A 13953-nucleotide genomic window follows, 5' to 3' on the forward strand; every position below is an offset into this window, starting at 1 on the left:
AAACGGTTTTGAAGGAATTTTTTAGAACCGAAGTGGGTTTAGACACAAAATTAAATGTGGTAGTTTTCTAAGACCAAGTGGTAGTTTTTGGTTAAATTGTTCACTGATAGTTTCATGTGTTTGAACAATTTGATCTGGACCTTGTTGGCATATGAACCAGTAAGAGGTTGCTGCTACTGCGTAATCAACATGGACTTCTCAAAGTGAATGAAAAGAAAAGAAAAACGCTTCCAACTTGCAGGTTAATGAATAATGATACACTGCAATTCAGCACATGACTGCCATGCAATACCATTCCCAATTAGAAACGGATCAAACATGCATTTTCTCTATGCAGCACCAAGACAACCTCTTGCAGTTAATTTTCAAATAACAATTGACAGCTAAGTGGCCCAATTGTCCTCATGTTCACTGTGCATACAATTTTTTTGAACCTAAATTACACAATTATTACTATGTCTTCTTCACAGACCAGACCAGTATAGGCAGAAACACCAGAGTAGTTCTGGAGTAAATTATTTATGACAAGCAACATCATTTCTTCCCACTAGCATACTGTCTTCTTCACAGACCAACTACACCAGAATAGTTCTGGAGTAAATTATTTATGATAAGCAAGACCATTCTCTTCCGAGACCTGTCAGTTTAGAAAAATCACCGGTAAGTATAAGATGTAAAATACTCCCTCCGTCCCAAAATAAGTGTCTCAACTTTGTACTAACTCTAATACAAAATTATACTAAGCTTAAGACAGTTATTTTGGGACGGAGGGAGTATCATTTTGTGCAAAATAAAATGAGAGTATTTGTGAATGGGTACGCGAATTATGCACTAAATTAGATAGTGAGGGTAAAAATTGGGAGATAAATAGCGTCCGACGACAAGTGGGTATGAAAAAATAGCAACAGAGAAAAATTCTGTAAACTCTTCTTAATTAGAAGTAATAGTATTATGTTGTACTCCCTCCATCCAGAAATGTATGACATATTTTGACACTATGGTAGCATCAAAAAACGTCTTAAATTTCGGGACCGAGGGAGAAGACACCTCCCAACTGATACTACAAAATTTGCTGGCTATCAACAGTGTCAACAGATGAAAAATGACCACCCCTTCTGAAATTAGAATTATAGTATGGATGAAAGATCCTGTGAATGTGTCATATCTTCTTTAACATACCTTGGAAGAGTTGCAAAACGATAAACAGACACTCAAAAACAAAGAATTAAGAAATAAAGCCATATCAGCTAACGCATCACTAAGAAACCAAAACAAAGGTAAACATGTAAAACTACTATGTGCAACAATTACATACCTATTTATGGATCTTATTAAAACTTGGAGTGACCCATACGGGAATTGGCCAATTTGACCATGGTTGATGAGACACCACATTAGTGACACTTAAATCCTCCAAATTTAGTATTCCAACATCCCGACGATTGTCTTTCGCATCTATGAGCGAATACTCGTCATCATCCGTAAAGTAGACATGGTTCCGCAGAAGCTTTGGGTATTTCTGTGTGGAAAGACAACAAGTATAGTTGTGCCCGATGAACAACGCGTCATCTCCCAACGTCCGCACACGAACTGTTTGCTGCTTGTCAAGGTCAGCAATGTACATCTCAACATCATCTGTATGCATCTCTTCTTGCTCCCCACGAGCTCTTCTCGTGTCCCTCCATATTTGCAACACACTGCCACACGATGTCTTGGATAGGTAGCCATTGTATGCCACGAATGGCGAAGTTTCCTTGAAGATCATATCGAGGGTGGCACAAGAAGCTTGGATGGCATAGCGATGGATCGCGCCGAGGAGATTCATCGCGTAGAGCGCGCCATCGTCGCCAAATATGCAGTCGGAGTACCGCGGCTGTTCACGAGGTGCCGAAGGTATCCAGTGCCACCTGCTGTCATCGCCGACCCCCGCAAACGAGAGATTCCTATAGGGATCGTGAATCAGCACGACCGTGCAATCCCCCAGTGCGGGATCTTAGGACAGCACGGCCTTGAGATACAGGACTTCGCGGAGCTCGTCCACCCCATTGTTGGGGCTAACCCTAGCCAGCTCTCTTCTGGAACGGAGGTAGACGAAACTAAAGCTCTGGTTTGTTTCCGGCGACGTACGTCACGGACGACGAACGCCCAAGATTTTCTGTTATTCTGGACTCACCAGCCTACTAACCAACTCAACGTACAACCTCTTTTGTAGCTAACAAGACGTAGTGCTCACGGAGCCTCCGGACGATCTGGTCTCCCGATCGTGAGCCCGATCTTCTCGTCCACACGACCTGGACGTCAGGTTCCTTCGCTGCCCTTGCTGCATACTACTCCGTCTCCATACGACTACAAACCTGATCTGACCCGAACTCACACGAGCGCGGCTATGCACCACGGTCCGGACTAGACCTAGACATACGCGTACTCTACGCATACACACACGCGCGGTTTATTTTCCTAACATTCTCCCCTAAACCGTGACCTACAACAGGGCCGGCTCGTCTTCAACGTCGGCGACGAACGCCTTCTCCTCCGCCGTCTTCCTGGGCTTCCGGCAGTCGCGGGAAAAGTGGCCACGAACGCCACAGTTGTAGCACTTCCCCCGCCGCCTCCTCGCGCCGGAGGCCATGCTGCTGCCGCCGTCATCGTCGTGGTCGTGCACGCCACCGTGCTGACGTTTCCGCGCCTCCCACTGCGCTGCCGTGAGCATGAGCTGGTCGCCGTCCCGTCCGCTATCCTGAGTGTGCCGCCTCGTCCGCTCCTCGAACGCCTTCAGCCGCCCGAGCGCTTCCTCGAACGGCATCTTGTCGACGTCGCAGAACTGCTCAATTCCGGCCACCGCTGCGTACAGCCGGTCCGGCACGGTGTCGAGCAGTATCTTCACCATTGCGGCATCGTCGAGCGTCGCTCCGAGAGCCACGTACCTTGCCGCCATGCCGCTGATCCTCCCGGCGTATGCGTCCAGCTCGACGCCGTCCTCCATGCGCAGGCGATCGAACTCGCCGCGGAGAGTGGAGAGCCGCGCCGCCCTCACCCGATCCGCGCCGACGAACCGTGTCTTGAGGCTCGCCCACAGCTCCGCTGCCGTCTTCTTTGACGACACCTGCAGCAGGATGTCTTCGGAGAGCGCTCCGAGGAGGTATGCCCTCGCTGGCTTGTCCTTCTTCGCGATGACCGCCGTCGCCGAGTCCTCCGCCGGAACCACTGCTTCCCACAGCCTTTGCGCGTCGAGGTTTGCCTCCACCTTGATCGCCCACACAGTGTAGTTGTCATCGGTGAGCATCGGCACGGGAAGCGACACCGTGCTTCCTCCGGCGCCGTACGGGACAAGGGCCATGGCCGCCGATAGGATCGCAACGAAGCTCTGATACCAATTGCTGGGGCTAACCCTAGCCAGCTCTCTTCTGGAACGGAGGTAGACGAAACTGGAGCTCTAGTTTGTTTCCGGCGATGTACGCCACGGACGACGAACGCCCAAGATTTTCTGTTATTCTGGACTCACCGGCCTACTAACCAACTCAACGTACAACCTCTTTTGTAGCTAACAAGACGTAGTGCCCACGGAGCCTCCGGACGATCCGGTCTCCTGATCGTGAGCCCGATCTTCTCGTCCACACGACCTGGACGTCAGGTTCCTTCGCTGCCCCTGCTGCATACTACTCCGTCTCCATACGACTACAAACCTGATCTGACCCGAACTCACACGAACGCAGCTATGCACCACGGTCCGGACTAGACCTAGACATACGCGTACTCTACATATACACACACACGCGGTTTATTTTCCTAACACCCATAGGGCTGCGGATCATCCGCATGGCGATAAAGATCGTACCTTTCAAGGTTGCCGTCGCGGTCGAGGACGGGGCTTACCTGCTCGATGGTGGCGACGGAGGGGAGCGCGACCTGCTCGCCTGTGGCGGGGTTGAGGAGGTGGATCTCGGAGCGGGCGTCGGCGGTGACGAGCCACCCGTACGAGGAGCCGATGATGTTGCGCTCCCTGATGGGAGGGTCCGGGAGGCGCGCCCTGTAGGCCTTCTTGTCGGCGAGGCTGAAGAGCTCGGCGCCGGCGGCGGTGGTGTAGAAGAGGCAGGGGGTTTGGGGGCGGCTGTAGATCCCGAGGCGGCGGAGGGCGCGGGCGGTGGCGCGCCAGGCGGTGCAGACGTCGGCGGCGCGGAAGAGATCCGGGAACTCGAGGTCGCCGAGGACGGTGGTGAGGACGTCCGGCGGCAGGTTGGACCAGTCGGGGCCGGCCGCCGTCGGTTCCTCCATTGGACAGGAATCTGGCGAGACAGGGAGAGAAAGGTAAGAGCTGAGATTATATCCGCCGGCGATGCAGGGGAGGACGGTGCCCTGCTTCCGCCATCCGAGTAGAATTAGGTGAAGTTCAAGTTTGGGAAAAGGTAAGCATCGGCCGCCCGATCACGCGCCTGAGCGGTCGCCTTGCCCGAAGCCACCACACATGGGTCCACTGCATCCCACAACCAACCACGTGCCTTAGAGTAGCTCGAAGTTTCTCTTCCTACAACAACAACGACAAAGCTGTTAATCCCAAACAAATTAAAGTAGGCTAGAGGTAAAACTCATAAGATCCCGCGACCAATTCATAGTTTTCGCACATGGATATATAATAAGCTTTCACGCATCCCTGTCCATAGTTAGTTCTTTGGTGATGTTTCAATCCTTGAGATCTCTCTTTACACATTCTTTCCATGTTAAGTTCAATCTACCCAACTTTTTAAATATTATCAGCATGCTTTAGCCGTTCGCTATGTACTAGGGCTTCTGTAGACCTGTGCTGAATATGCCAAAACCATCTCATATGATGTTGGACACGCTTCTCTTTAATCGGCGCTACCTCAACTCTATCTCATATATCATCATTATAGATTCGGCCCTTCCTTGTGTGGCCACATATCCACAACATGCGCATATCCATCACACCTAACTGATGCACATGTCGTCTTTTAGTCGACCAACACTCAGCGTCCATACAACATTGCGGGTCAAACCGCCGTCCTATAGAACTTTCCTTTTAACTTTTGTGGCACTCTCTTGTGAGAGAGAATGCCAAAAGCTTGGCACCACTTCATCCACCCAACTTTAATTCGATGGTTCACATCTTCATCGATATCCTCATCCTTCTACAACATTGACCCCAAATATCAAAAGGTGTCCTTTCGAGGCACTACCTGCCAATCATGGCTAACATCCTTCTCTTCCCGGCTCCTAGTAGTACCGAAGGCGCACCTCATGTACTTGGTTTTAGTTCTACTAAGTATAAAACCTTTTGATTATTTTAAGGTTTGTCTCCATAACTCCAACCTTCTATTGACCCCCATTCTACTATCAGCGACTAGCACCACATTGTTCGTAAAGAGCATACACCATGGGATATCACCTTGTACATCCCTTGTGATCTCACCCATCGTCCGCAAAGAGCAACTTGGAGTTCCTAAAAGAACTTCTCATAAAAGTGCTTTTAGAGGATGTTTGTAAATTTTAAGGAATGTTTCCCAAAAGCTTCTTCGGTTAGATCCCGTAAAACATATTCTCCTAAATCCATTTTTCTTTTATTTTTCATTAAACAAAACTAAATAGCATGTTAAATATATGATACATTGACAAGGTGTTTCATTGATACGATACACACAACAGAATGCACCCCTAATTTAAGAAAGACGGTGAATTTCTTATTATGCATCACTACCGTTGATAGCCAGCAAGTTTTTTAGCATTTGTTTGATGGTATATAAGTGATCGTATTTGAGATAATCAGCGACTAATTTCTTTACATGCAGTATTTTACGTTATGTTCAATTGACTGCTCAGTTTTACTACCCTCGCTATCTAACGGAGTGCATAATTTGCGCACACATATACGGTACATTCTCCTTTTGCATTGTGTTGAATTTACTGCTCTGTTTCTACCCTAACTATCTAACAAAGTGCATAATTTGCATACGCGTATAGAATACACTCACTATTTGCTTTGCACAAAATGCTATTCTATATCGAAAAATGACAGGTTTCAAATATAAGGATGTTACCAGGAAGGGAGTTTATGTTGGCTGAAACCGACGTTGATCCACGAAGAAGACATGATGTTAGTGGGAAGGGAATGCTCTTGCTTGTCATCGAAAATTTGCTCCAGAATTTCTATCTGCCAGCTTAAACTGAGGCATGGTGTATGAAGAACTACTACTAATTGTATCATTTAGCTTCAAATTTTTGTACGCACAATGAACATGACCGCAATTTTGCCACTTAGCTGCCAACTGTTTCTTGAAACATAACCGTGTGCGAGATTGTCTTGCTGCTGCTTGGAGAAAATACTTGTTAGATCCATTTTTTGTTGTGAATGTCATGTGCTGAGTTCAGTGTATGATTAACATGTTGGTATTCTTTTCGCTGTGGCATTTGATCAAATTGATGAAACACATGAAACTTTCAGTGGCATTATAATCTCTTTTAATTTCCTAAAAATGCCCGACCAGCCGCGTCTTTTCCCGTGGCATTGAGAAGATCCATGAGGAGTTTCCTTCTTTTACAATGTTTCGGTGGACTTGTTGCCGTTACATGTGTGTTATATGTCACCAATGTGCATCATTGGATTCACCGTCGAACGAAGTTTCTAAACATGTACTTATGGTGGCATATTATACATTTCATTAGGCAACTTGAACACCTAAAACCCGTGCCTGCCTTACAATCCCGGATAGAGGTATTATTATGTTGTGGATTGAGTTCAGTGTCCACACCTTCTTCCGTATCGAACTGCCGCAGGGATCCTCCCTCACTGGTCTTGTTTTGTAGTAACACAACTTCCATTGTTTCTGTCTCATGGTTTCACCACTTGCAGAAGCTCATTGGGTCAAAAAGTTCACTGGGGATCACTTCTCCTTTCTTGAGTTGGTACACCAGAAATAGTACCACAATGTAAACAACAGTATTTAGAACACACTGCAATCTTTCCATTATCGAGAAAAAAAGATTAAACACATGGACAAATCGTCCAACAAAACAACCTAATTGGCGAACCCAAATGATAGCGCCCACATGTGTGGCATTTCTACACTTTGTTTACACATCTTAATCTTCGTACGTTCTGGTTTGCACGAATCTTGACGATTTCTGACGAAATTGGAGTGTTCCATAGGCGTAGTGTGTTGTGTGGGGGGTTCGCACGCTTGCCCACACAGCCTTGCACGACGTGCAACAAGCGGTTGTCAGCTTCGTCGTGTGGATGAACCGATCTTTATCCACACGGACACAGTCAAGTCCACGTTGTGTGGGTGAACCGGTCCTCGTTCACACGGACACCATCCAGTCCACGCCGTGTGGGTGAACTGCTCACCCGCATGACACTCGTACAATGACAGATGACAACTACAGTTTGTGCATGTCAGACAACTAGTTAATCACGCACGACAACTATGGTGGACCATATGTGGCAACTAGTTAATCACACATGACAACTATGATTGATTATATATGACAATTATGATTTGACCACATGTGACAACTAGTTAATCACACATAACAACTACGATTGACCATGCATGACAACTATGATTTGATCATACGTGGCAACTATCGTTAATTAAACATGGCAACGGTAGTTAACGAAAATAGAGAAGTTGACATCCCCAGGATAAATAAAGTTGCCATAAAAATATCAGCGTAAAATTGCTTCGTGCCACACGTGCGAGTTCGTGATGAGTAGTTGTTGTCGTACGCGTGACACGAAGTAGCTACGTCCGGACATGTGGGCAATTCTAATGTTCGTCCACACAGAATCCTATGTGCTGCCTCTTCTGAATATGTCACATAGGATCGTGTGATCGGGTGTCCAATATACCGCACATGTGATGAATATCGCGATCCTTGACGTAGTTATAAGAACTACCTCAACCTTCATACCATAATAACACCCTTACGGCACTACTCCCTACCAAACACAACTTTATAAGAAGAAAAACAGCAACCAGGTTCAACTGAAATTATTTCTACAGTCTCAACCTTGTTTTTTTATTCGCAAAAAAAAGGTTCAATCTTGTTTAGCTGCTGCACAAGTAGAGTAGAATGGATGATCAAGCAGCGGTTGCTTCTTCCGTTGACAGCTTTGCGTATCCAGCAGTAGGCTCCACCTCCATCTGGCCGACGTCGCTGCTGTTGTCCCTGCGCTCGTAGTAGAAGGCGGTCATGGCGCAGACGGCGAACAGCTGCACGAGGGCCATGAGAACCGCGTACAGAAATCCTAGGAGCAACCCGAGCGCCACGCTGTTACCGGGGCACGTCCTCGCGAGCGCGAGCACCGGCGATAAGACGCCTGCGAGGGCGCCGGTGACGGCGACGTACAGCACGACCTGCCTCCTCTTCCCCTTGGCCAGCCTCCACACCCTCCCCAACGCGGCCGCGCCGTGGCAGCCGGGCTCGGCCACCGCCACGACGACGCTGAGCGAGCAGACGAAGGAGAAGTAGACGAAGCAGACGGCCGCGGCAAAGAACAGCAGCGACGCCAGGAGGAGCGCCACGAGGTGCTGCTTCACGATGAGGACGCCGAGAAGCGCTCCCATGGATGCCAGAAGCGCGACGTAGACGACCTCCATGACGTAGACGAAGGCGAGCGTCAGCAACGGGCCTTTGAGCCCCGCCCTGTCTTTCTCGAGGAGCGCGCCGAAGGAGGCGGTGCGCTGCTGCTCGCCTGAGGAGGAGTAGGTCGAGACGGCGGCGAAGAGGAGGACGATCCGGACGGCGGAGCCGACGACGACGGCGAGAAGGAGGTACCCAGCGCCCACGAGCAGGAGCTCCCTGGCGTCATCCTGGATCTCCTGCACGAGCCTGGCGTAGTCGATGCTGCCGGGGTCGGCGCCGTTCAGCGCCTTGGCGTCGAGCTGGATCTAGTCCGTGAGGGGCCGGACGGCGAGCTCGTTGGCGAGGAGGAGGAGTGCGGTGGAGGCGACGACGATGGCGCAGAGCTCTACGAAGAGCCGCCGGTCGCGGGTCGGGAGGAGCAGGCCTTCTTTAAGCCTCGTTTGGTTAAGGGGGATTGGGGAGGATTTGAGAGGAAAATCTCCGGGGTCCAGAAACCCCACAGATCTTCGCGCGCCCATTTGGTAGGAGGGGTTAGCTTAGCCCAATTCATCCAATCCACTGAAATCCCTCCCTCTCAAAACCTCCCCAATCCCCCTTAATCAAACGAGGCTTTAGGAAGTGGAAGCACGACGAAGGCCCCGTGCTCCTTTGATTGGTTGCCGCAATGGTTATGGCTTGAGTACGTACGTAGCTACGTAGTACGGAGTACCTGGGAACGAGACGACCGCGATGAGGTACAGCGGGGTTGGGTAGCTGAGAAGAGAGGTGCACAGAGATACTAACGAGAGTGAAGTCTGAAATAAACCTTGAGATTGTAAAGACCGAACCCTCATCTTTAAATCCCGGAAGTCGGTACCCTCACCTTTCTGATCCCGATCATTTATAACCTTGGAGGCGTATCCAAACACCGGGATTTCTACGTGGCTCAAGAAAGTCCCGGATTAGGGTGAGTCGGCACCTGCAGATGGGTCCCACTAAATCAAACCTGGCCGTGCTACTGTTCATGGCCGCCGTGAAACAGAATAGCTCCGGCACGCTGCATCAGGATTGTGCAAGTCGACGCTCGCCAACGTCCGAGGCCTCACGGCGGAAGTTGCTCATGGACGTGATCTTCGAACTAGTGGGTGCGCGGCGCGGATAGTACGGTTCCCGTCGTGAGCGCATCCACCGTACATGTCGCTGCTCCTGCTGCGGATCCACTACCTCCACCCGATCAGCGTTGCGGGACATCGCCGTGCGGATCGTAGCAGCATGGCTGGCGAGCTACGAGCTGCCAGTGGAGCCGGGTGTGGTGCACTGCATGATAGATGCGGACGCGCGAACGTGAAGCATGGGTAGCGCTAAGCCCAGCTGGTCGTGCTCGCCTGGGTGTTCTGGCTAGAGCGACGGTGGCACAATCCTTCCATCACCGTCGTCGTTCATGTGCTATACATCGTTTTCGTCTGGTTCCTTCACATGGGTAGTGCAAACGGCGTCACAGTATCCGACGAAGCTGGAAAAGAGATCCTATGGGGTCAACTCTATGGTGATGGTGTCATTTTCTAAAAATTGTGGCAATTAGATTAAAAATTGGTCAGAGTAATCCCAGTCTTTCGATGCCACGTCACCGAATCCACTCCCAAAAACGCCGAAGGTTTATTTAGACCGGGATCAGAGAGGTCCCTCCGTTCCTAAATATAAGTCTTTTAAGATATTTCACTAGGAGTCTACATACGGAACAAAATAAATGAATTTACACTCTAAAGTATGTCTATATACATCTGTATGTAGTCGACTAATCAAACCTCTTTAAAGACTTATATTTAGAAACGGAGGGAGTACCAACTTCCAGGATTTAAAGATGAATGTTCATTCACGTCCACCTTTACAACCTTAGGGTGTAAATCAGACTTTACTCTACTAACGAGGTCGCCGGCCGGCAACTGGGTTTTGATAACGATCGGAGGCTTGTGAAGAATATTGGTGTGGCAGGCAGAGTCAATGGCCACGAAAGTCGGTATCTTGACTGTTGAGCGCCATGTGTGGATACTTTTCAAAAGGGTGTGTTTGAATGAAACTTTAAATAATACAGCAACAATTAACAGCTGGAGGTCGTTATCGGGTGCATTCCCTGCTACTGCCTCCTTACGACCTCACCGCTCGTAAAAAAGGGTTCATTTGTTTCGGTTCTAAAGGCCCATTAACCCCGGTTAATTTAAATGTTTCATATTGTGTTAGCTAGCTAATACAGAGAAGTGTTCTCTCCTTCTTCGTGATCCCCGCTTGCGGCGGCGTCGGAGACGCAGCGGCGACGGCGCTCGGCGTCATCCCCTCTATTTTTGTGATCGTCCATGGTCGGGATGGCCCGCTGGTGATTTTTTTTGTCTCAGGCGGAGTGGGAGTTGATTCGCGGCGGGGGATAAGGATTGACCCGTAAACATGCTGTGAAACCGCATATATGCCGGCTCGAGGGGTCTTTTTACGGGTCGAGGTAAAAAATTTACGGACCAGATGCCCGATACAGACTTTGTTCTGGGCTGGATACTAAAACAAACTGAACCCATATACTTGCCGGAATTTTACGGGTTCGATCTTTTTTACAGGGTCTATTAGAGATGGTCTAATATGAAGGAAATACATGCATTTCCGAAGGGATGCACTTATAAAACACGATTGGTGCAAGTTGAGCTTAGCTCCCGTATTTAGGCATTAGATCTACACACACACAAAGTTTGTTGAAACATATGTCTCTCTCGTTTACAGGGTCAAGTGAAGCAATTGCCATTACTATTATGCTTATTATAAAAAACTAGCAAAAAGACCCGTGCGTTGCAACGGGAGAAAAACAATTATAATCTCCAATGGCGCTTAGGACATTTCTGGAAATGCATAAACATTTTGTGTTTTGGATTAGCAAACATTTTTTTCAATTGCACTCAAAAAATAACACACAAACTTTTTTTCAAAATCCTGGACTTTTATTGTTTTCACCAACATTGTTCTCAAAATTATGAACATTTTTTTGAATATGCGAATATTTTTACAAAAATCCTGAGCATTTTTTGAATTCACAAACATTTTATTTTTTCTTCGAACTTTTATTTCCAAATTCCCAGTTCTATAAATTGCAAAAGTTTTTCGAAGTTCTAAATTATTTAAACTAAAAAATGGAACAGAAAAATGAAAATAAAAAACGAAACTAAAAACAGAGGCACGAACTGTTTTTAAGATTTTTACACGGACTTTTGTTTAAAATCGTTGACTTTTTTATTTTATGGACATTTTCTCAAAGTTTAAACATTTTTTTATATGCAAACATTTTTCAAAACTCCTGAGTAGTTTTTGAATTCTCAAAAAAAATATGTTTTTTTGAATATTTTATTTCGAAATTCTCAGTTTCTTAAAATTGAGAAAAGTTGTTGAAGTTCTAAATTATTTAAAGTAGAAAAACAAAATGGATCTGAAAAGAAAAATAAAAAACTAAACTAAAAAAACAGGCGCCCACGCATGTGTCGGCCCAAACAGGTGTGTTGCATCTTTTTTCAACGCCCAGACCGTAATATAGGAGGTGCCTACATGGGCCGGCCCAGTCCGGATATTTTCCTGTTTGAAACGTTTTTTATAACTTATAGGTGGCATTGGTGCGTAATTTTAGTCAACTTTAAGGGCAATTTGGATGACGTACGGAAGAAGCACTATTTGCTTTATTAGTAGACTAGCACAAATGCCCGTGCGTTGCACCGGGTCAGATTGTCGATATTTGGATCATGAATTTTTTATTTGTAAAGTCCCGCCCTCACCCTCCGTCGACATCTACTTCAGCCCCGCACCGCCATCGAAGTGCTAGTAGAGATGCAAACATACGAACTTTCATTCAAATGAAGTAAAACTCCACACAGATTGATCATATACTTACCAAAAGACCATCATCAGAACTTTACTTATTTAATCTCTGCAAAGAACATGAAGCAATTGTGTATGTCGACCAAAAAACACCATGATGATAATGATGATTGTTCAATCGGTCTTGAAGAATATTTTTCAGTTCGTCCTATCCTCTGAAGAAACATATACATGGACTGAGTTATCCAGCAGATATTTAACATGAAGCATGTGAACACCTATGTGTAGCAGGGTGCGTCCTAAAACAGAGAACAAACCATTGTAGCTACTAATACCTATAGAAACTTCCCAAACGGAAGAAAATGAAAGATAGTAATAGAAACGCTTTTTTCCTTACAGAAACTTCCCAAGCGGTGTTGCTGCCTGGTATGCAACTCTTTGGTCTGATCTGGAACTTCATAAGGAAGTATGTTCTGAGAATGAAAGAAGATACAAAGTTTGTCCCCTCGTTCCCCTATCACACAGAAGTACCGAAAGTTTTATTGTTTAGACTGTTGGGATTCACATGCTCTGTACTGGCACCCTTGATCCTACCTTTTCTGCTAGTCTACTTCTTCCTGGGTTATGTTGTATACCGCAATCAGGTGAGCGAGAAACTATAGATGGTGTTATACTAAGATAAGAAGTCCATAGCAGTTGTTATTTTGCATGTTGTTTTCTTAGAACAACTATGTTGCCATTACAGTGCTATCTGCAGATATCAAATACAACTATGTTGTCATTACAGTGCTATCTGCAGATATCAAGTAGGAAAATTTAAGATGTTCTTATTGACGATTAACTACTTGATGATACAAAAGTATTATTTATTTTGTTTGGCATTTGTATATGTTTTCAGCTGCTCAATGTGTACCAGTACCGCCGCACCTACCAGTATACGCCTGCAGCCACGGCCTCGCCTGCCGCCCAGCGCCTCGCCGACCCCGCCGCCTCCAGGAGCTCCGGCAGCCGCCGGCGACCTCCAGCAGGTCGGTGCCCCGCTGCCCTTTCCCTCTCCTTCCCTTGCTCTCTCTCCCTCTCCTCCTCCTCACCGCCCCATCTCTCTTTCTCTTTTCTTCAGGAGCTGCCCCATGGAGCCATGGCCGCGCCCCGCGAGCTCCAGCTCGACGGACCTCAAGCTGCCGCCGGATTCGGCCGGGAAACGGAGGGAACCGTCCATCCTCGACCTACGGTTGTCTCTGCCTCGCCGGAACGCCGCCGCCTCACGCCTTGCAAGAGCCAGCAACACTACCTCGACGACGCCGACGAGGAAGGCGACCAAGGGTTCGTGATGCCGAGGCGGACGACGAGGAGCGGGAGGGCGTTCTTGCCGCATAGGAAGATGTTGGAGTCGGCGGCGTAGGGGAGGAGGGAGCGGCCATTGCGGGGGGTTGCATGGGATGGCGACACCGCGCGCGCGGGAGGCGGCGTCAAAGGCGAAGACGGACTTGAGGCCTTGCTTCTTCAAGATGTCCCCCACCTCCACCTGGTCCT

General features: G+C 47.8%; 1 protein-coding gene and 1 pseudogene across 1 annotated transcript; both read right to left on the reverse strand.

The window, feature by feature from the left end:
- Positions 1 to 266: 266 nt before the first annotated feature.
- On the reverse strand, positions 267 to 4421 carry LOC123439238 (putative F-box protein At2g33200). The gene is made up of 2 exons (XM_045115976.1): positions 3836 to 4421; positions 267 to 637 (listed from the first exon to the last, which is right to left on the reverse strand). Exons 1-2 carry the CDS (start codon positions 4270 to 4272, stop codon positions 565 to 567), a joined length of 510 nt encoding a protein of 169 aa, XP_044971911.1. The 5' UTR covers positions 4273 to 4421; the 3' UTR covers positions 267 to 564.
- Positions 4422 to 8093: 3672 nt separating this feature from the next.
- Positions 8094 to 9116, reverse strand: LOC123441339 (annotated as a pseudogene).
- Between the last annotated feature and the right edge of the window lie 4837 nt (positions 9117 to 13953).

The sequence above is a fragment of the Hordeum vulgare genome, chromosome 3H (assembly GCF_904849725.1).
Source record: "Hordeum vulgare subsp. vulgare chromosome 3H, MorexV3_pseudomolecules_assembly, whole genome shotgun sequence".
Taxonomy (NCBI): domain Eukaryota; kingdom Viridiplantae; phylum Streptophyta; class Magnoliopsida; order Poales; family Poaceae; genus Hordeum; species Hordeum vulgare.